Genomic DNA, 22,330 nt, shown 5'->3' with positions numbered 1-22,330 from the left:
ACATCTCAACCTAGCAAGCTCTCCAATAAAATTATGTAGATAAAACCAACCATCGACCTTCAAGTCCAAAAATGTGTCATGAGTTCTAGATATACATTTCCAGACTATGGATGTGAAATAATACTTTGAAATTGATGACAATGCCCATTAAGTGTAAGAGCGGTTTGAAAAGGCTGTCAGGGTGTTTTTTTGTTTTTTTTTGGTGGTATAGTGTTTTGGCCTGCCTGATGACATCAGCAGCCGATAAATTAGTAAACTGACCAATAAGGAAACAATCCAAACCATTCCGCCAATAACAGCTAGTTTCAGTTTTCCCCTCCCCACTCAGACCACTCCCTGACAGTCCTAGACATCAGTTAAAGTGCTCTTTGCTAGGAAGTCTGTTTGACCATTTCAATTAAAATAAACATCACCAAGGTACTTATTTGGTGTTCAGAAATGATTTGATACTGACATAAAAACAGCTGCATTGGCCCTCGACAAATTAAAATAGAAAAAAAACCAAAATAAAACATCTATAGGGAGGGAGTAAAATGAAGGACATATTTTGAAAAGAGAAGGGAAAAACAAATTAACAAATGAAGCGAAAAAGTTGGGGTAAAGACAGACCAATGAGGTAAAGACAGACCAGTGCCCGTGATCATCAAGCCTTGCAGAGACGATCTAGGATCGGGCCTTATTTTCTCAATTCAAACTGGTCCTAGATCAGCACTTGGAACGGAGACTATGAGTACAGATCTTGACAGCTCCTGGATAATTCAGAAACCAGGAGTGTGAAAGAGAAGAGAATAGTTCACACACCAGTAGATAATCCAAACTGGTAAAGACATTAGAGCTTAATGGAATTCAATGGAACACAATGTTACTCAGTGGAACTCTGCAGAACCCATTAGAACCACACAATGGAACCGTAATAGAGTCGAACTACTCCTGAACTACCACGGTGTATGCATGTGAGCAAAGTGTGTTGTTGGCTGTACGTTTTCTATTCTTTTTCATGTTTACCACCGTTGTTAGAAACAATGTCAGTTATCACATGGCGGTTGGTCTTCATTTGCCCTGACTTCCAATTGTGTGTTTTTTAAATGTCAATCTTTTTTTATTGTTTTCTAAATGTACAATATTAACAATTTCATTCCTATACATCCCACATTACATTGCCTTTAAATCTAATATATATACATACATATATATTATATATATAATATATATAATATATATATATTTTTTAATATTTATATATCCTTACTTCGCCACACATCTGCCACCTTAATATAAACACTATCTTCTCATATCAACCTTTATAACTATACACTTTATTTTATACAAATATACTTTTCCCGATACTCTTTTCCCAAGGGGAGGGGTCGGAGGGCGGTCCAGCAGGGACGAAGGGGTAGGGGGGGGTGATGACAGGGGGCGGGCATGAGCCAGAGTGGGGGGTCAATTCGGAGAGGGGTGCAGAAACATTGCAGGGGCGACAGCAGCATCACCCCCAACCCATCCAGCGAGGGACATTCAGCCGTCATAAACCAACACCTACACTGTTCTCTATTAGTCTGTATCTCATACTGTACAATTCATTATCAGTAAGGCACGGGGGGGGTGTGGTGTATGGCCGTTATACCACGACAAAGGGCTGTTACTGCCTAGGTAGAGACATCAGCCATGGTAAACCAGCTACAAACCCCTGAGGTGTCTTACTGCTGTTATAAACTGGTTAGGACGGTACAAATACGTTTTGTCATACCTGTGGTAAATGTTGTGATGCAAAGCGGCATCCAGGACCAGAACTAGCCAGTTTATAATGCAGTATACTTACCTCCAGTATGTCCTCTCTCTCTCCTTACAACATCCTGTAACAGCTCACTTCCCATAGCATAACCCTCCAGATCCTCATATGTACATTACGTAGTTCCATCCTTCCTAGCCACTAATCAACTTGAACTTTAACCTTCACTACCAGTCCATTAAGCCCCACCCTCTCCTATCATTCAACAGACACTTAGGCCAGACTCAGAACCACAATGCTTTGGAACGTGCCCGATGGAAATCCTGTGGATTACTCCACGTCAGAGAGCCATGTTGTTCTACAAAGCATCTGGACGTAGCCAAACGATGCATCCAGCTGAAAGGTCCCAGTTCCATGTGTGAAGGGTCAGGGGGACGGACGGACGGACATTGGGTTTTGGGTTAAAAAGACAGAAAAGGAGAGATAATTTGAGACACCTTATCATTAAGTGTGTTTTTTGTGTTTGTGTCTGCAGAGGAAGTCTGGGTCTGTGGATACCCTAATTACTTGTGAAGTCACACGTCTGTGGTAAAGTGCTGTGGTCATTCATTCAAAATGGCCAGAGCGCCGGTCAGCCTGACCGTCCTATTGGCTATAAGCTGACACACACCGGAGACTGTGGAAACCAACGTTGAATCCCAAAGAAGCCTGTCGGCTTTTTGCCTGACACCTGCATTTTGAGGTCCAGGACAAGAAACAATTGTAGTGCCAGGTTGTAACAAGATCACAGGTTCCCCGCAGTGTCACTTGTGGCAAACATAGAAAGCAATCAGTGAGCCACTGCTTTCAAGATTTGGCATTTCAATGTGAGGAAGACTGTTTCCATAACATTTACAAGGACTCATGAAGAGGAGCGGGCTTCCATAACATTTACAAGGACTCATGGCGAGGAGTGGGCTTCCATAACATTTACAAGAACTCATGGCGAGGAGTGGTCTTCCATAACATTTACAAGGAGCGGGATTCCATAACATTTACAAGGATTCATGACGAGGAGCGGGCTTTCATAACATTTACAAGGACTCATGACAAGGAGCGGGCTTCCATAACATTTACAAGGAGCGGGCTTCCATAACATTTACAAGGACTCATGGCGAGGAGCGGGCTTCCATAACATTTACAAGGACTCATGGCGAGGAGCGGGCTTCCATAACATTTACAAGGACTCATGGCGAGGAGCGGGCTTCCATAACATTTACAATGAGCGGGCTTCCATAACATTTACAAGGACTCATGGTGAGGAGCGGGCTTCCATAACATTTACGAGGACTCTAAATCTGCTTCATACACCAACTCGGTACACACACCTCCTGTAATCCAACTAGCATTACCACAGCTCGTCTACTAGAAATGACACCATATCCCCTCTACTCTGCCATTCACAAAGGTCCATAGACCTCTGGGCTAAAGAAGTTCCCAACATAGAGGATATGGTGGAATGATTGACACGGCCATAACTACTGGATTTCCTGTCAAACACAAGATGCTAATTCCTGGGGATGACAGATCCTCTGAATAACATTCGGTCTTCATCACCGACCCCTGACCCACCACGCATCAACACTCCTCTTCATCTGCCTTTTCTGTTTTTAAACGTAATCTTAACATTTTTTCTCTCCCTTTGGCTTTGCATAAAAATCCAAAATGTTTGACCTCACTGTTGGCACTTCAAAGAATTGGCCATCCTCCAAAATACAAGTAGTGAAACTTAACTGTGGCTATACTGGTAAATCAAGGATCAGCAAAGACAGGACAGCACTCGGATAAAACACTTAATGTTTTATTGTCGCACGATTGGGATTTCATAAATATCTAACCAGAACGATGTCCTATCTTTGCCTGTCCGATTACACAGGATGATTTAGCACCCGATCCTTATAGAACCACAAAGTGGGGAGTTCAGCATGTTGTATACATTTGCTTATCAAGGATCACTCAAACGTCTCCTAAGTTTGGGATTTACTGCATTAAACTCTTCCTGAATGTCCGCTAGACCCTCTCAAGTGAAGGACTGCCCAACGTAAAGGGCTTCTGACAGCCTTGTTAAAGTGACTGTGTGTTGGTGAAAGCCAGTGGTGTGTGTGTGTGTGTGTGTGTGTGTGCGTGTGTGCGTGTCTATGGCACCCCACCTGACAGGAAGAGACTGGTTTGACACTACTGCATTCGGCACTGGCACAGCTACTGCCGTGCTCTAACATGGCTGGGTTGGGGCTGAGTTTCCACCGTCTCCAGTCTGGATCAACGTGAGGATCCGTGCTGACAGACACAGGGAATGAGAAAACAGGGGGGGGCAGAACGGAGGTGGAAGAAGGAATATAGTCCTTCCCCTATGACCCCCCCCACCTTAGGGTGCTGTACCCATTATGTATGGTGTGTGTGTGTGTGTGTGAGACACTCATCCCAGTTTATTAATATAACAGGTGGACCGTGGGTGTGTCTATGCTTGGTCAAGTACGTGTAGTTGTGTGTATGACTGTGTGTAGTTGTGTGTTTTCACTGTCAGTTGTATGCATGTTGTGTTTGCTATGTAGGTGTGTTGCTCTACGTGTGTGTGTGTCTAGGTGTATGACAGATTGTGTGTGTGTGTGTTTGTGAATGTGTCTAGGTGTATGACAGATTGTGTGTTGTGTTTGTGAATGTGTCTAGGTGTATGACAGATTGTGTGTTGTGTTTGTGAATGTGTCTAGGTGTATGACAGATTGTGTGTTGTGTTTGTGAATGTGTCTAGGTGTCTGACAGATTGTGTGTGTGTTTGTGAATGTGTCTAGGTGTCTGACAGATTGTGTGTTGTGTTTGTGAATGTGTCTAGGTGTATGACAGATTGTGTGTTGTGTTTGTGAATGTGTCTAGGTGTATGACAGATTGTGTGTTGTGTTTGTGAATGTGTCTAGGTGTATGACAGATTGTGTGTGTGTGTTTGTGAATGTGTCTAGGTGTATGACAGATTGTGTGTGTGTTTGTGAATGTGTCTAGGTGTATGACAGATTGTGTGTGTGTGTGTGTGTGTATAGGTGTATGACAGATTGTGTGTGTGTGTGTGTCTAGGTGTATGACAGATGGGATCCATTGGAGATCTGGGAGGTGATGCTGGTACTCCTGCTCATGCCCTGTTCGCTCCTCCCCCCTCCAGATGTTGACGCCCTCCTCATAGCCTGGGGGCTGTTCCTGGCCCCCCCCACCCCCACTCCCCCTCCTACGCCTCCCCCACTCCCCCTCTGACTCCCCCCCCCTGAGGACTGGTGCAGGCTCCAGGGAGGGGGGCCCCCGGCCAGCACGGGGTGACCCCACGGCTGCTGGGAGCTCGACCCCCCCTGGTGGTGGCTGTGACCGTGATGAGAACCCCCCGAGCCCCCGCTTCCCCCCCAGTGCGCCCCTCCCTGCCCCCCTCCGCCCCCCCACCCGCCCGGGCTGCCGTGCGGGTCGGAGCCCTGCAGGTTGGAGAGCACCATGTTGTTGAAGCCCAGCCTCATGGACTCTGAGTCGAAGGCCTCGATCTCTCGGGCCTGGCGCTCCAGAAGGGCCCGGATCCGCTCCAGGCGCTCATTCTGCAGAGACAGCATCTCCTCCTCAATCTGGGGGACGAAGCGGAGAGAGAGACGGTTGGATTTAGAACGTTGTCGACGTCCACTCCGACAGGTCACAGCGCGCACGTGCCCCCCCGCCCCACCTTCTGCTCCAACAGCGCCCGGCGGAGGGACACCCTCTGTTCCAGTTCCCTCCTCTCGCGATCGTGCTGCGCGTCCGTCTGCATCTTGATCTTGCTCTGGTAGGCGTTCAGGAGCTCAAGCTCCTGCTGGAGCTGCATCCTCAGCACCTGACACTCCCCTTCCTGTGCCTCATCCAATCGCAGCTGGTGAGAGGGTGGAGGGCGGGGACAAAACAAAGGGGAAGTGGTAAATCCATCTGAAATGAGCGGATAGTATCAGCGATGATACCCTCAGTTTGAGCCTCTGAGGCTGGGGTCTGATTTGGTCCTTAAGGGGGTTGGGGTCAGATTTGGTGTGGTGTTTAGGGATAGATGGAGTGTGTGGTACTCACAGCCTGCGTGCTTGGGATAGAGGGAGTGTGTGGTACTCACAGCCTGCATGTTTGGGATAGAGGGAGTGTGTGGTACTCACAGCCTGCGTGTTTGGGATAGAGGGAGTGTGTGGTACTCACAGCCTGCGTGTTTGGGATAGAGGGAGTGTGTGGTACTCACAGCCTGCGTGTTTGGGATAGAGGGAGTGTGTGGTACTCACAGCCTGCGTGTTTGGGAATAGTGGGAGTGTGTGGTACTCACAGCCTGCGTGTTTGGGAATAGTGGGAGTGTGTGGTACTCACAGCCTGCGTGTTTGGGGATAGAAGTGTGTGGTACTCACAGCCTGCGTGTTTGGCGATAGAGGAAGTGTGTGGTACTCACAGCCTGCGTGGACAGCATGTCGTTGATTGAGTGGTCATACTGCTCTGCCAGGATGGCCAGTTTCCGTGTCTGCTCCTCCTTCAGTCTCTTCAGCACCGCCTTGTGGTCGGCCTTGGGAGTGCTCTCCAGCAGGTGGTTCCTCAGGGCCTTGTACTGCCGTGTCTGGATCTTACAGGTGTCCTGGAACTGCTTCTTGATCTGCAGCTCCTTAGACTGGGGGAGGGAGGAAGTTGACAGGGACATGTAAAAAGGTGTGTCTGTGAAAACAAAAATGGAAGGTGTGTGAGTGTGTGCGCGCGTCTGTGCGTGCGTGCGCTTCACCTTCAAGCTCTTGGGCTGCTGTCGGACCTCCATGACATGCTTGCGTCGGAGCTCCCTCTCCCTCCTCTTGTTGTACTCCTGCTGATTATTGAGCTCGGTCAGGTGCTGGGTCCGGATCAGCTCCGCCCTCATCTTCTGGATGGTCCCCAGGTGCCTGAACTCCAGCTCCTGCATGGACTCATGGTGTCGGAGCAGCATGGCGTGTTCCAGGTCCTTCTGCGTCTGCCGCTTATTCAGCTCCTGAGACGGAGTCAAGGAGGAGGAAGCGAGAGACAGAGACAGCGAATGACGGTGAGGGGAACAGGACGTGGATCAAGGGAGCAGATTAAGCAGGAGAGTGGTGGAGGGAGGGAGAATGGTTGAAACAAGGGCGAGGAGGTGGTGAGGGGCGGAGGTGTGTGGAGGAGGTGCGCGGAGTACCTCCCGTGCCAGGTCCTGCTCCACATTGTGCCTGGCGATCAAGATCCTCCGTTTGAAGCGTCGACACTCCAGCTCCAGGTACTGCCTCTGTCTCCTCAGCAGGTTGGCCTCCTCCTCTGCCTGAGGAGTCACAGCAGACAATACCTCCTTTACCGTGTGGCGCTGGCCAGCGATAAGAGTCGCTCAATTTGATACATTTGGTACAACAACGGTTCGGTCCACAGTGTTACACAAACACAACTGTGTACTAAAAGTGACAAAACATTTCTAGACCAGGAGGTTATTGGTTTTATCTGTGAATATTGTTAGAGATATTTATTCTTCAGACCCTTTCACAAATCAAGGCTTTCCTATGTATAATACTGGTTAGTTGAAAAAAAATTCTTCACATAATATCATGTAAACAAACACATCATGTCAATCAAAAGGTGATAATTCACATTGATGTGTCTCGCACTGCACCTGAAAGTGTTGGATGTTCTCCTTCTGCTTTGACAGCCACTCCTGTTTCTCCTTCTTAGGGGTTGACTGGTTTCCACTCAACTCCTGCAGGACCAGGAGGCGTTAGTGTATGTATGTATCTTGGTCAACTCCTTTTGTTTCTGTGCATCTTTCATAGCAGGACCTGATAAACTGTGTGTGTGTGTGTGCCTGCGTGGACCAAGAACACGTCATGATATGTATTGCTGTCATACATGGTCCATAGACTGATTACAGGAAGGAAAACGATATGCATGTTTGTAATGTGGTTGAACTGAACCACTGAAACACAAAAAAAACACACCAGAGGACAATATGAAGGGGTGGAATACAGCAGAGTCTAGATGAAAACCAGTAACAGTAAGTTGCCACCTACTAAACCAACTAAAGTCATATTATGGAGCTCCAAACTGTGATTCTGATTTACAATCTAGTCAGGTGTGAAAAGAGACAGGGAGACTGGCAGCTTCTCCTGAGGGGAAATGCAGGTCTTCTCAGAGCCAGTCAAGTGTCAGCACTGACTGCTGGCGCTCCTGATAAAATGATAAATCCAATCCGGAAGTTTCTCACAGTAGGAGACTACAGTTGGCAACTTAGCTACATAGACTTTCCTGAGGCACTGAACAGGACAAAGACGAAGCCAATCCAGCAATCGTCATTTTCAAAGACAACATTGACAGCCGAAACCAACCACAGAAATACAATCTCTAGAACCCTCAAACTCAACTCTGGACCTCGAAGCCAGTTCCACTCCCGTTTTTTCACTGCAACCCTCTAAACCAGGGACGTATTTAGACCTGGGACAACAGCAATTAATGATGAGGTAGAACAGAAAAGCAGCAGGTTCAGGACCTCGTAGGATAAGAGTTGAGTACCCCGGTCTAGAGCGGCAGTTCTAGAGGGGGCGACATCCAAGGGTGGACGCTACCAGCCTAGCGCTCCGACAGCTGCCTAGCTAGCAACTCCCCACTAGCTAGCCGGCTGCACTCACCCTCCTTTGACCTCTCCGTCTCCTCAGAAAGCCCGGCATCCGGGCCGAGCCCCAGCAAGTGATCCAGGTCCACACCATCATTGTAACACTTTTGCCTCCGTCCCTGCCCATGTCCCCCACCGGGCCGGACCGAGAGACCCGACGCAGTTCCTGTCCCTGTTCACCCATGAAGGACTGTTATGGGGAGCTCCACAAAATGGCCCTAACGCCTCCGCCTCGGTGGGCTGCACCTCCGTTTCTGTGTGTGTCTGTGCGTGTGTGTGTGTGTGTGTGTGTGTGCGTACCTCTTTGAGCTGCTCCTTGCGTAGCTTGTACTCTCGTTTCTGGGACTCCAGGAAGCTGCTGAGTTCTTTTTTCTGCTGGACTTGAATGTGCTGCTGGAACTTCTTCTCGTCACTGTTGAAGGTCTTGGCCTGAAAACGCACACATGGACGTGGAAGAACTGCATGAACACGAGATGCAGTTGGCGTGTAATCACTTGTCCCCTGTACTCCGCACAGCAGGGGACCACATCAGGACCAGACAGATGTGATCTCCACACTTCCTTTAAAATCTGTGAGTAATATTAACACAAAATGTTCCCCCAAAAAAATGTATTTGCTAACTTTGGTATAGAGTGTAATGTGGTGTTTGTGTCGGTTATTAATTATTATTAATGTATTTTTTTTTTTATGTATGTCCATCTGTATAATCGCTCACTATTCACTTTTGTACATCTCTCACTATTCCTACTAGCCAAGTATTTACCCTTCATTAAACGCATTAAATCAAAGTGTGACCAACAGGGTCAGACTCACTTCTACAGCACCAGTTTCAACACACGGACTAGCTCTGGCCCACCTGCCTCCCCCCAAAACTGGATCCCTACCAGTTTGCCTACTGGTCGAACAGGTCTACAGAGGACGGCATCTCCTCGGCCCTGACCCACCTGGACAAAACCAACACCTATGTGAGAATACTATTCATAGACTCCCGCTCAGCATTCAACACGGTCATCCCCTCTAGGCAGGTCAACACCATCGTCAAGTTTGCAGACGACACCACGGTGATAAGCCTGGACAGTGACAATGACGAGTCAGCCTACAGGGAAGAGGTCATGCCCCTGGCCGCATGCTGCGCTGAAAACAACCTGGCCCTCAACGCAAAGAAAACCAAGGAACTTATTGTGGATTACAGGAAGTCTAAAAGCTGCAGCCACGCCTCAGTCATCATCGATGGTACTGAGGTGGAGCGTGTGTCCTGCTTCAAATTCCTGGGTGTCCACATCTCCGAGGACCTCTCCTGGACCCTCAACACCTCAGCCCAGGTCAAAAAGGCACAGCAGCGCCAGTCCTCCAAGATCCTTTTACCGCTGCACAATCGAGAGCATTCTGACAAACTGCCCCACAGTGCGGTTTAGCAGCTGCTCCATAGCCAACCAGAAGGCCCTGCAACGGGCAGTGAAAACCACCCAGCACATCCCTGGTGCCCAGCTTCCCACCATCGCAGACCTCCAGCGCAAACGGTGTCTGCATAGGGTGCGTGGAATCCTCAGGAACCCTTCACACCCATACCATAAACTTTGTGTTTGCCTTCCTACCATCAGGTAGGCGGTACAGGCCTCTTCGGTCCCGCACCAGCAGGCTCAGGAACAGTTTCTTCCCATCTACTGTAACCCTGCTGAGCTCCGTGATCCAGAGAACTCTGTAAACTCTGTGACCCATCACTTGCCACCCCGCCCCCCCGCCTCTCAGGTCCTTGTTGCACTACTCCCTTGTACTACTCTGACCCTGCCTTGCAAAGTCTGATAATGGAGGTTTTCAGTGGTTACAGGTACGTGTCTACCTCGGAAACCTCACTGCTGCCATCTCTGCATTCCAGCTGCACATGCACGTTGTACATTCAATTAGCCTCTTTGCACATTTAGAATTGCCATTGTACTTGCATTTTTACAGTTGATACACACATGTCTACCTCGAGGATCTTAGTGCTGCTATCTCTGCATCATGCTACAACTGTTATCCCGGTTGTAATATCCACTACACCTAATACTTTCTGCCCTCCTCTATTTGCCTTAATTGCACATTTAGTATTGGCATTTGTACTGCATTTGCCTTCATTGCACATCTACACATCTACACTTGTAAACTTAATACTTGTAAATACTTTCCTGCCCTCTGTCTGCACTTCTGGTTAGATGCTTGCTGCACTTCTTTGTACTGTACTTGTACTGTTCTATGACAAAGTTGAATCTAAACCAATCTAATGAGTGTATGAATTGCTGATACTATATATTGACCAATGAAAGGCTCTGAAAGCACCAGCGGCCATAATGCTACTCTCAGAAATGGTGAACAGCGTTTTAAATTGCCGTGCCTCTCAGTTGTTCTTTGCATTGGTGGTGACAAGTGAAAAAACCCTTGGACATGCATTTATTGTGCATCTTATCTCCGCACATCTTTCTCCATGGTGGCCTGGTGTTTCTTAACCAGCTTCTCGATCTCCTGAGCGAAGCTATTCCTCTGGCCCTCCAGCTCCTTGTCCAGGCGCAGGCGGTGCTCGTCCATCTCGGCCTTCAGCTTGTTCTCCAGGGCCATCAGGTGCTTCTGGTGCTGCCTCCGCATCCGCTTGTAACCAGACATCTGCTCCCGCAGCTCAGAGTCCTGCTCATGTTCCTGCATCTCACGGGTCACCTGCCGGGGGAGGAGAGGGGGAGACAGGGAGAAAATGATGGTGGAGGAGAGAGAACAATGCGAGGGGGAGGAAAAGAAAGAGGGGGTCAGGGCGACAGAGGGGGGTCAGGGCGACAGAGGGGGGGTCAGGGGGACAGAGGGGGGGTCAGGGGGACAGAGGGGGGGTCAGGGGGACAGAGGGGGGGGGTCAGGGGGACAGAGGGGGGGGGTCAGGGGGACAGAGGGGGGGTCAGGGGGACAGAGGGGGGACAGAGGGGGGGTCAGGGGGACAGAGGAAAAGAGAGGGAGATGATGGAAGAGGGGTTTGTTAAGTCATTGCTGTAACAACTGTTGTTGTTGTGTGTGTGTGTGTGTGTGTGTTTGTGTGTCTGTGTTCTAACCAGTGAGGCGGTCCGTATCGTGGCGGTGTTCTGTTGTTGTAGTGTGTGTGTCTCTGTCTGTGTTCTAACCAGTGAGGCGGTCCGTATCGTGGCGGTGTTCTGTTCTTGTAGTGTGTGTGTCTCTGTGTGTGTTCTAACCAGTGAGGCGGTCCGTATCGTGGCGGTGTTCTGTTGTTGTTGTTGTGTGTGTCTGTGTGTGTTCTAACCAGTGAGGCGGTCCGTATCGTGGCAGTGTTCTGTTGTTGTTGTTGTGTGTGTCTGTGTGTGTTCTAACCAGTGAGGCGGTCCGTATCGTGGCAGTGTTCTGTTGTTGTTGTTGTGTGTGTCTGTGTGTGTTCTAACCAGTGAGGCGGTCCGTATCGTGGCGAAGTGTTCTCTGTTGCGTTCTCTGTAGTGTTTCCTGGGGGGTTGGGCAGCAGCGGCCGGGGGTTCGGCAGGACGGCCCCGCACTTCTGGGTCGTCATGGTAACCCTCTTCTTCCTCCTGGCAAAGACATCACCATCATTATAAAGGCTTGTGATACACTGACAGCCCTACATCTACTGTTGTGCCATGGGAATGCATTCAGACCACTTCCTCCACATTGTGTTGTGTTACACACTTAATTCATAATTCACTGAATTTATCTTCACTTCTAAGTGACCAGAAGACCTCAGTCCACCAACATCCAAAATCCAGACTGACAGATTGAGGGGATCTAAAATAGGAGAAACTGCCCAAACCCAGGTGTGCAAAGCTGGTAGAGGCATACCCAAGAGTCAAAGCAGTGATCATAATAAAGGGTCTCTATATTATTTTATTTTTTTCAATAAATTGCCACTGAAATGGTTTTTGTTTGTAGTTATTGGGTATTGCATATGTAGAGTGACAGCAACATATTTTAATAAATGATAAATTAAGTCTGCAACACAACATAACGTGGAGAAAAGTGAAGGGTCTGAACAAGTGGGTCTGTGTTTGTTTTAGGGCCAGTAACTACTTTGATTATCGATTCATCTGTCAATTATTAACGAGATGAACAGATGCTTTGACATTTGAATGGTGCTATTCTAAACTGCTTTGAATAATATAAAAAAACTATGGAAAACAATTCAAAAATACTACTACTTTGCTCTAACGTGTTAGAATTCACATAGAATTGCACTATGGAGGAATAAGTAAAGGTAAAGGTAAGGTAACACATTGCTCAGAATCTTGTAACGGGCAGCTTTAAAAATAGCTCAAGTACAGCCTGAATAATAAATTGAGGCAATGCATTTTGCTCTAAGTCTTTATGACACGGCACCGTCCATTGAATCCGTAACATGGGGAAGCACGCGACAACCACTGATGTAAAAAGGGCTTCATAAAATACATTTGATTGGTTAAACGTTTAGTTATCCTGCTGTACTGTAAACCAACTCCACACGACTCCAGTTTGGTGGTGCTACCTTGAACATTACACTAATGCCCAACTCAACAATGTACCGTGAAGAAAGGTTTTTCACCTCAACACGCAACTTACGCCGTCACGCCAAACTAACACGGAGCTCTAAGAAATGCACACGCAGGTTTTAGACAACACACGTTTTTTTTCCTCAGCATCTCTGCAGCGAATCGCTAATTAACGTCCTCACCGACTATTTTTCTTATTGCAGTTCTCGTGTGCGCGCGTGCGCACGTGCACAGCAGACCCACCGGTTTGAGGTGGATGACAGAGCTGTTGGACATGACTGTGTGGTCCCCCTCCATCAGGTCCAGTTCACTGCGGTCGTCCTGCGCTGCTTCATTCAGACTGTTGACCGAGCTGCTCTGGGAGCTGGCACTGATGGACATACTGGGGATGGACTGGTTACTGCCCACGCTGTTCACAGTGCCGGTACAACCTGCTCCCTGCTCCACTTCCTACAGACAGAGAGACCGACAGAAACAGAGAGACCGACAGACGAGTAGACAAGAGAGAGACAGGCAGGCAGACAGAAAGACGGGGAGACAGTAGACAGACGGGGAGACAGGCAGGGAGACAGACAGACAGGCAGACAAGGAGGAAGACAGGCAGGGAGACAGACCGACAGGCAGACAAGGAGGAAGACAGGCAGGGAGACAGACAGACAGGCAGACAAGGAAGAAGACAGGCAGGGAGACAGAGTGAAAGAGGCCGAAAAAGACATGGAGAGAACATGACGCAGTCACAAACACAGAGGCAGAGAAACAGATTGTTCAGATGTATGTCCTACCACCAACTACCAATCAGAACTAGAACAGGACCCCAACCCTGCGCACGCACAAACACTTGCACACGCACACACGATATTGGGATTGTTAATGTTAAGAAAAACACTCCATTGTTTCTTTTAAATCACAGTGCAGCTTTCACAAAAGAACCACTAACAGGTCTGGATCCTCACCAGAAGGACCACTAACAGGTCTGGATCCTCACCAGAAGGACCACTAACAGGTCTGGATCCTCACCAGAAGGACCACTAACAGGTCTGGATCCTCACCAGAAGGACCACTAACAGGTCTGGATCCTCACCAGAAGGACCACTAACAGGTCTGGATCCTCACCAGAAGGACCACTAACAGGTCTGGATCCTCACCAGAAGGACCACTAACAGGTCTGGATCCTCACCAGAAGGACCACTAACAGGTCTGGATCCTCACCAGAAGGACCACTAACAGGTCTGGATCCTCACCAGAAGGACCACTAACAGGTCTGGATCCTCAACATAAGAAACACTAACAGGTCTGGATCCTCAACATAAGAACCACTAACAGGTCTGGATTTCATCATAAGAACCACTAACAGGTCTGGATCTCATCATAAGAACCACTAACAGTTCTGGATCCTCAACCTAAGAACCACTAACATGTCTGGATTTCATCATAAGAACCACTAACAGGTCTGGATCCTCAACAGAAGAACCACTAACAGGTCTGGATCTCATCATAAGAACCACTAACAGGTCTGGATCTCACCATAAGAACCACTAACAGGTCTGGATCCTCACCAGAAGGGAAAACAACAATAAAACCAAAACCTTATTTAAAATGAAACAGCTCTGTGACGCTCTAGAAGACGAGCAGCATCTCCCGTCAGACAAATCGTGGCGAACGCCGGTAGACTCTGCATCGAAGTGACCAGGGTGGTCAAAGAGAGATATTTGGTTATGGCCCTAAGAACACTCTGAGAAAACCGAACATAACCGAATGGAACCCCTCCCACACACCTCGTCTCCTTCCTGGGAGTCAGGCTGCGGTCCGTTATGGGACTCCTGGAACAGGATCTTCTTCATCTTGCGGTACTGCAGGTTGTCCAGCTCTCTGACAGCGTCCTTAGTCCTCAGGATCAAATCCATTAACACAGTGTCGGGACGCTCTCGCTGGACAAACACATGCTACGGGCGGGGGGGAAGGTTACACATTGACTTAGTCTTAACAAAACAACAACATTCTCCACAACAACATTAAAAACATTCCAACGTGTTCTCACATTCAGAAGGTCGTCGGAGTGGGGTCTGTCCTGAGGGATTTTCTGAAGGCAAGAATCGACAAAGTTTCTAAAGTATTCCGTCCTGCAAAGAGAGTGGGGGGTGGGGGGGGCGGCGATGAATAGTCAGAAAGAACAAATAACATCACAGTAATCCTATATGAAACCCACAGTTACATCCAGCATATACTATACAGAAATGGCAGTGACAATGCCACGACGACACACAACAACGTTGGCGGTACGAATTTCAGGAGCACCAGCCTGCTGGACACTCACCACTCACTGGACTGCAGTGTGGGGCTCTCATTCTGTGCTATGTGGTATAAGGCACTCATCGCATTCATGTTAAATAGAGGAGGCTTCCTCTCCGCTGCGCACAACATAGACAAGAATGACATGTTAGTCCCCAAAACAACACGCCACGTCTCTCATACAGACTATGCTCAAGACGTCACACTGGCTTACGTGCAAATTTACAGGCACGCGCACACACACACACACACACACACACACACACACACACCTAGTTCTACACAGGTGATGCCCAGGGACCAGACGTCCACCTTCCCATCATACTGGCCCTCGTCCATGGCCAGGATGACCTCTGGAGCCATCCTGGGGAAGGAGAGGGGCTGTCAAATGATGTTGCAGAATTCAAACAACCATGTCAAGCAGGATACAGTAAAAACAACGTCCATGCGTTCAAAGCCCCGGTATGTGCCCGCTGTCGGCCCTCACCAATATGGGGTCCCCACAAAGGAGTTGGCTGGCGAGGCGATGGAGGCGGAGCCAAAGTCAGCCAGCTTGACCTGCCCGGGCTCAGTCAGTAAGATGTTACCAGCCTTGATGTCCCTGTGGGTGAGGTGACAAAGATCCCAAAAAGGTTCAATATGGTGGGATCGAATCACCTTGCTTTTTGGTGTCTGAAAACACGGTGATACCACATTCACGTGTCTGTGGACAATGACAGTGTTTTATTTACTGCTGGACCACGGCCAACAAGAGCGAATGTCTTTTACCGAGTGACGGACTATCCCTTGTTTAAAACGCGTAGTGGTTAGAGACAGAGACTCTCAAGCAAGAGGACCCATGTTGGAGCCTCTTCAAGGCAGAAGCCATACAGGTCATAGATTTGAGGTGTTGATAAACTTAATAAAGAAACAGTCACTGTAACACAATGCTTAATGGTGTCTAGCGAAATAGTCAAACTTGGCGTGATGTTACTGCGTGACAAAACAATCTACTGTTGAGACGCTATACCAACACTCTGCATGTGTGTAGCTTAGTGGCAGACACAGCCTCTCACATGAGAGACCCCGGTTTGAGTCCTGCCAGGGCAACAACAGTCATCCCTTCTAATCGTGGGCCAGCCAAACTAGGCTTCCCAATTTCCTTTTCTTGTTTCATACTCCATTAAAATGTCTGTAGACGGTCCTTGTGACCTATGTCGTCACCTATGTCAGCACTTGATTCACAGTGTCCCTGGCATTACCACCTAAGACCTCCACTGTATTTTAAACAATTTGCCCTAAAAAATAAGAGCAGATTCTGGATAAACGAGCATCACAGACTGGGGGATTGCTACACTCAAATTGCATTTCTTTTAAACCAGCTTGTTTTAACTGTCCTATGCACGTTTCAGCTTGTGCTTTATGTTATGTTGCATATGGAAGCTACTCCCTTGGCCAGAGCTCCCATGTAAAAGATCAAAATAGCAATGTGAAAATCTCTCTGGTAAAATAATGGCTACAAAAAACAGCCAGAAAGCCAAAGCAGTAACAAGACGGTCCAGGAGCTTTTGAAATGATTCAATCAGTTGTATTCTCTTACACTATATTTGCACATGACGGAACAGTTTGAATATCTAAGACAGCTCACCTATTCTGTCGTTGCAAAGCGGACCACTTTTTCAGAGGAGCTCGGCAATTAAAATGGGGTGATCAAATGACCGGAGTGGGACTTTGGTCCCACCCATTTTGCTCCTCCAAGCCCATGCGGCGGTGCACCACCCGCATTTCGCCATTGAAAACCCTTGCGAGGTGTCCTCCATCACCTCCAGCTGGAAACCAGTCATCACACGTGACTGTAAGCTACTTCCTGTAGTTTGACCGCCATTGCCTTGTATAGGATAACCTTGTTGTGGGTTATTTCCTATAATAATTCAGTGAAAGCACCTGAAGAAGTTGTGGGCGATGATCTAGTCATTACTGAAAGTGGCTAGTCAGTGGTCCACCTTGTTAACAAGCTAGAAACTAAACCATTATTTTTATGGTTTGGTATGTAGACATTTAGCAGAAAAACTGAGTTTTAGATGAAGTTTTCGCTAATACTTTTTCATAACGACAACAAGGAGTTGGATGTGGGATCCAATCTGATGTTTGGGATGTCACTAAAACTGCTCTCTATACACACGTTGAAGGACCGGCTCTAAACTATATTTAACTGTCAGGTAAACACTCACCTGTGAATCATGTTGTGAGAGTGAAGGTAAGCCAGCCCTTGCAGAGCACCATGGGTAATGGCAGCGATCTCCATTTCCTGAAGGGGCTTTTTATGGACTACGGGACGGGAGACCACGTTTTAGAAACAAAATTGCTAACCATTTTAAGGGCAATATAATACTCAACAAGCTGAGTGCATCTCCGATACACATTCTAAGATCAAAGCTTGACAGACTAGAACACGGCAAATGGAACTGTTCTGAGTTCTAGAATGTCTTACCTTCTAGAACATCTGAAGCTGAGCCCAGACAGTACTCCATCACCAGCTGGTGACACACAGAGAGCACACACGTCACACTTTATAAGTATTAGCCCTTTATATTGTAGCACATGTATGTGTGTGTGTATGTTTGTCTTACCCATGCTGTGTGTTCTCGTAGGTAGCAGCCCTTGTACTCTATACTATTGGGATGTTGGATCCTCTGGAGAAATTTAACCTCTTTTATGATATCCTGCCATTTCTGCATGAGAGAAAGATAGGGAGAGAAAGACAGAAAAAGACAGAGAGAGAAAGAGGGATGGGAGGAGAGAAAGAAAAAGCATTGGGAAAACAAATCAAGATGCTAAATGCAGATATACACTTTTCGTTCTGTGGAGACATTGCTGAAAGTATAGTTTGTTCTCAGTCAGTCAAGATATTCAGGTAGAATGCATATGAAATGGGTGCATTCAGTCTGAATGAAGCGAACAGTGTACATCTCCATCATGTGTAAAATGATCACAAATGTGTGTGTGTGTGTGTGTGTGTGAGAGTGTGTTTTCGTGTGTGCAATATGAGTCTTTGAATGCCTCTGGATCTACTAGGGGGATTCTCTCGGTGCTCAGATTAGGTGTAATCTGATTACAGCTAATCTGAAATTCCAAGATGCAAGGTGAGAGTGTGTGAGAGCCGTGGGATGACCTTGGAGTGGGACACAGATGGTGGGGGTTCGGATCACTATAGTGTGTGTGTGTGTGTTAAAACAGTGACAATTAAGCAGTGATTCTGTCAGGAGCACTGACACACGCCTCAGCAGTAGTAGGAGCAGGAGTGATGATGGCAGTAGAAAGATCAGGAGTAATCAAAGTAGTAGTAGGAGCAGGAGTAACCATGATACTGGCAGTAGTAGTACTAGCAGGAGCAGTAGAAGTAGTAGTAACGATAATAACAGTAATAGCATTAGTAACAGCAGGCTTTGCAGTGCGCCGTCTCACACTAAAGCTAGTCCAGATATCTTAGGCCCGCCGGGTCATAAGGCTTCCGCTTCGCACGGCACACGCGCCAAACCCAACGCAGAGGGAGAACCATGAAGGCAAGGTCCGAGCATAAGCCCGGGCCCAAATGCCACTATGCAGCAGTACTGCATTCCATCGGGTCAGTGAACCAGGCAGTGCAGGGTTAAATACTGAAATAGTCTTTTAAGGGGCCACTGGCATCTTCTGCACAGGCCTGGTTTTAAAGTAGGGTAGCAGCTCATGACTCGGAGCACACACAATAACTGCGTGTTATGGCTACGCCTGTGGAATCAGAGGCATTGGGACTAGTATTAGTAGAAGGACGTTTGTGAATACTGGACGGTCCTCTCACCTCGTTGGACTGCTTGCCACTGTAGGACATCTTCTTGATGGCCACCACCTCCGTGCTCCGGACATCCCGGGCCTGGGAGACAGGAAGGAAACACACAGGCGGAACAGGTGTTTTAGTGCTCAGGGTTGGGTACTAGACGTCAGGCCGTCTGCTCTTGATAACGCACTGCTAAAACACTGCGGTCGCGTCCTCTATAGGTTAACACAAATCATTTGAAAAAGAAAGAAAAACTGAAAGAAGCCGTGCGGTGTAATCACAGCGCGGCTGTAGCACGAAAACAACAGTACAAGTCAAGGCAAAAAGGCAATGTTGGCCTGGGTAGAAACTGCATGGTGGACCATCTTTAGGAAATATCTTTCTGGTGGAGGCAGAACGGAACACGTGCATGCATGTGTGTGTGTGTGTGTGTGTGTGTGTGTGTGCGTGCACGTGTGCGTGTGTGTTATGCCAGTCGTGAGGCAGCGGGGGAGGTGATGCCGTTTGTGAGACAGGAGCGGACGGGAGGGAGACGACTAAGACAAGCCAATCTTATGTTACTCATCGTTCCATCTGACAGGGCCGGTTTCAGTCTGCAACTATAATCCTGTTCTCTGCTGGCTCTTACATCAACTGCTACTCGTGGTAGCTCCTTTGACAGTAGCTTCGCTCGGACCGGCCGACAAAACACATCAAGCTACCCGTAGAGGCGACCGGTCTTCGGTGCGTTTCCCTAAACTACATTCACATCTCGCTGTTCTAGCACCTTTACAGACACAGGCTTCCGCAAGGAGGAACAACCAAATTATCACTGCGATGTTTGTCAAGTTAAAATACGCTGAACCATCGTCCATGTCAGACAGCTCAGTCAGTACTGCAGTATCGCCACACCTTACAGGGCTCTGCATATGCATCTGTACTGGGTCCCTAATGTGTGATAGCAAGGAGCACACGCGTGTTTGCGGGCCGGTGTACATACAAAATACACGGCTCCAAAGCTGCCATGTCCGATCTCTCGGAGGTCAGAGAACAGCTTCTCCGGGTCTTCCTTGAAGAACAGCTCGGCCACCTCCGGGTCCTTCAGGCTGCCCGCCCGCACGGTGGAGGGCATGCTGGGTAGTGTAGTCTGCTGTCTCCCGGCAGGACGGGGGGGTGGGGGCAGAGCCAGGAGACTATCTGGGCGTTGGAGCGCGGCAGCGTCTACGCCGAACCGGCCGACGACTCATCTGCCGGAGGGGAGGGGACAGGAGGTCCGGAGCATGGGCACCTGGGAGGAGGAAGTGGAGAGACAGGTGAAGATAACACACTGGCGCCACAGTGTCAAAACAGACATACAAATGTTGTAGGAGTATGACAACAGCTTTGTTACCAGGGTTACAGGAACCCCCTCATAAACTATTTAGAAAGAAAATAATGGCCACAATGTGCTTAAACCTTCTTCTACCGAAAACCTAAGTCAGCCCCACAAGGTCTGGATCACCACTGGGTCGTGTCTCCGATTTGAAGGAGAGAATGAACTCTAAGCTGTCAATGGGGCTTTGAGGTCCAGCGTGGACTATAATGGTCTAGATTGCAGCTGAGAATGAACTGCATCCACCATGCTATTCCAGGAAATGTGGGTACTCCCCTTCTCAGGTGTTTTCATTTTTTTTTTTTCTTACATTTTTTTTTATTGAAACTCACAAACCTGAAGATAATTGGATTCTGCAATATTGGCCCATTATACTTTTTAGAGTTTTTCAAGCTCTGTCTAAGTGTTAGGGACAATGGACTAAAGGACAGAGTGAAGCTTTTCACATCTTATCTTCCTGTATGGGCAAGCACTAACTTGGCCATTGACGAACATTCACCGTATTCTAAGGAACTGCAGTGTAGATGAAGCCTTGTGTTCTTGGCGATTGTCCAGCCCAGAAGGTGAGTTCCTCACGCAGTGGCCCACTTGTCGACACACTAACAAGTGAGCGCTTATTCAAAAACTATATTCTAGCGTTTCCTGTTTTCTAATAGTTAAAAACTCCTAGACAACGGGGGGAGGGGGACGCAGCAATGACGGTAAATGCATGCAGGCAGTGCCGAAGCGACTATTGCCTATAATGAACTCAGGCACACACTCATTAAAGAGAGCAGAGATCTAAAGTGTCCCCACTCCATCTTACCTGCCCTGCCAAGGGAAGTTAGGGATTCATCTAACAATGTGGTTTAGGGTTGCAGACTTAAAAGTAACTTCGCCCAAATTCCCCATATTTCTTTGCAATCATTGTCCCAGAACATTGAAGGATTAAACAGAACCATCAAAAACCCCCAAACAAGAATTTTGGGAAAAACTAGGAATGTCTCTGGAGGTTTTACAACCCTACACCTATAGACTGTTCCATCCAATAGGCTTGATCGTTAATCTACTAGACTTGGCAAGAAGCAGCACTGCACATATATCATGTAGATCGATCATTGATTTAGTGTCCACTCCAGGTACACAACTGTAAACTAGGCCATTGTGAGAGTGGGGTCAGAGTGCGGTGATAGAAGCTAAGTGTGTGTGCGCGTGTGTTGACAAGTGTGTGTCAGCACTTTGAGATCCTCCGGGATTGAAGAATCAGCCTCTGATCTGCAAATCACCACAACAACCACAAACACATTGCAGTACTACAGAAGAACTCTCATTAAATCACACTCCATTTGAGGGTGTGGGGGGGTAAAGGGAGAGAGGAATATGGAAATCAAGGCCAGCATGTAACTGAACAGTTACATAACACCCTCCAAAATAAAGTTACATATCAGGGTATTACCCTATATGGAATACATGTATGATATTACGCTGATCAGCCATTACTTTATGACCACTAACAATCTCATTATCGTGGCACCTGTCATTGGGTGGGATGTATTAGGCAGCAAGTGAACAATCTGTCCTCAAAGTTGATGTGTTAGAAGCAGGAAAAATGGGAAAGCGTAAAGGATCTGAGCGACTTTAACAAGGGCCAAATTGTGATGGCTAGACAACTGGGTCAGAGCATCGCCAAAACTGCAGCCCTTGTGGGGTGGTCAGGACCTATTAAAAATGGGTCCAAGGAAAAGCAGTGACCTGGCGACAAGGTCATGGGCGGCCAAGGCTTATGGATGCACGTGGGGAGCGAAGGCTGGCCTGTGTGGTCTGATTTAACAGACGAGCTACTGTAGCTCAAATTGCTGAAGTTAATGGTGGTACTGATAGAAAGGTGTCAGAACACACAGTGCATCACAGTTTGTTGCGTATGGGGCTGTGTAGCATGCTGACCCCTGTCCACTGTCCAAAGTGCCTACAATGGGGATGTGAGCATCAGAACAGGACCATGGAGCAATGGAAGACGGTGGCATGGTCT

General features: G+C 47.9%; 1 protein-coding gene and 1 long non-coding RNA gene across 2 annotated transcripts in view; one reads left to right on the top strand and one right to left on the bottom strand.

The window, feature by feature from the left end:
- Nucleotides 1-4,814: 4,814 nt before the first annotated feature.
- The window catches only part of taok1b (TAO kinase 1b), a 31,070-nt gene continuing 13,554 nt past the window's right edge, over nucleotides 4,815-22,330 (bottom strand). Inside the window, exons 2-22 of the mRNA XM_029121085.2 lie at nucleotides 19,951-20,238; nucleotides 18,996-19,067; nucleotides 17,788-17,889; nucleotides 17,649-17,694; nucleotides 17,389-17,485; nucleotides 15,666-15,779; nucleotides 15,451-15,542; nucleotides 15,204-15,297; nucleotides 14,928-15,009; nucleotides 14,665-14,832; nucleotides 13,133-13,339; nucleotides 11,798-11,938; nucleotides 10,839-11,075; nucleotides 8,688-8,816; nucleotides 7,395-7,478; nucleotides 6,933-7,052; nucleotides 6,513-6,752; nucleotides 6,192-6,404; nucleotides 5,460-5,642; nucleotides 5,013-5,364; nucleotides 4,815-4,982 (exon numbers count right to left, since the gene is read on the bottom strand). Of these exons, the coding sequence (XP_028976918.1) occupies nucleotides 4,834-4,982; nucleotides 5,013-5,364; nucleotides 5,460-5,642; nucleotides 6,192-6,404; nucleotides 6,513-6,752; nucleotides 6,933-7,052; nucleotides 7,395-7,478; nucleotides 8,688-8,816; nucleotides 10,839-11,075; nucleotides 11,798-11,938; nucleotides 13,133-13,339; nucleotides 14,665-14,832; nucleotides 14,928-15,009; nucleotides 15,204-15,297; nucleotides 15,451-15,542; nucleotides 15,666-15,779; nucleotides 17,389-17,485; nucleotides 17,649-17,694; nucleotides 17,788-17,889; nucleotides 18,996-19,067; nucleotides 19,951-20,082 (3,054 nt within the window). The 5' untranslated portion in view covers nucleotides 20,083-20,238 and the 3' untranslated portion in view covers nucleotides 4,815-4,833. The remainder of the gene's footprint in view (nucleotides 4,983-5,012; nucleotides 5,365-5,459; nucleotides 5,643-6,191; nucleotides 6,405-6,512; nucleotides 6,753-6,932; nucleotides 7,053-7,394; nucleotides 7,479-8,687; nucleotides 8,817-10,838; nucleotides 11,076-11,797; nucleotides 11,939-13,132; nucleotides 13,340-14,664; nucleotides 14,833-14,927; nucleotides 15,010-15,203; nucleotides 15,298-15,450; nucleotides 15,543-15,665; nucleotides 15,780-17,388; nucleotides 17,486-17,648; nucleotides 17,695-17,787; nucleotides 17,890-18,995; nucleotides 19,068-19,950; nucleotides 20,239-22,330) is intronic.
- On the top strand, nucleotides 13,782-14,100 carry LOC114839473. Its single transcript, XR_003781915.2, has 2 exons — nucleotides 13,782-13,828; nucleotides 13,861-14,100. It is a non-coding gene; the product is annotated as an uncharacterized LOC114839473 (long non-coding RNA).

The sequence above is a fragment of the Esox lucius genome, chromosome 7, assembly GCF_011004845.1.
Source record: "Esox lucius isolate fEsoLuc1 chromosome 7, fEsoLuc1.pri, whole genome shotgun sequence".
Classification (NCBI taxonomy): Eukaryota; Metazoa; Chordata; class Actinopteri; order Esociformes; family Esocidae; genus Esox; species Esox lucius.
Note: the sequence above shows the minus strand (reverse complement) of the source record. Positions and strands in the feature narration are given on the sequence as shown.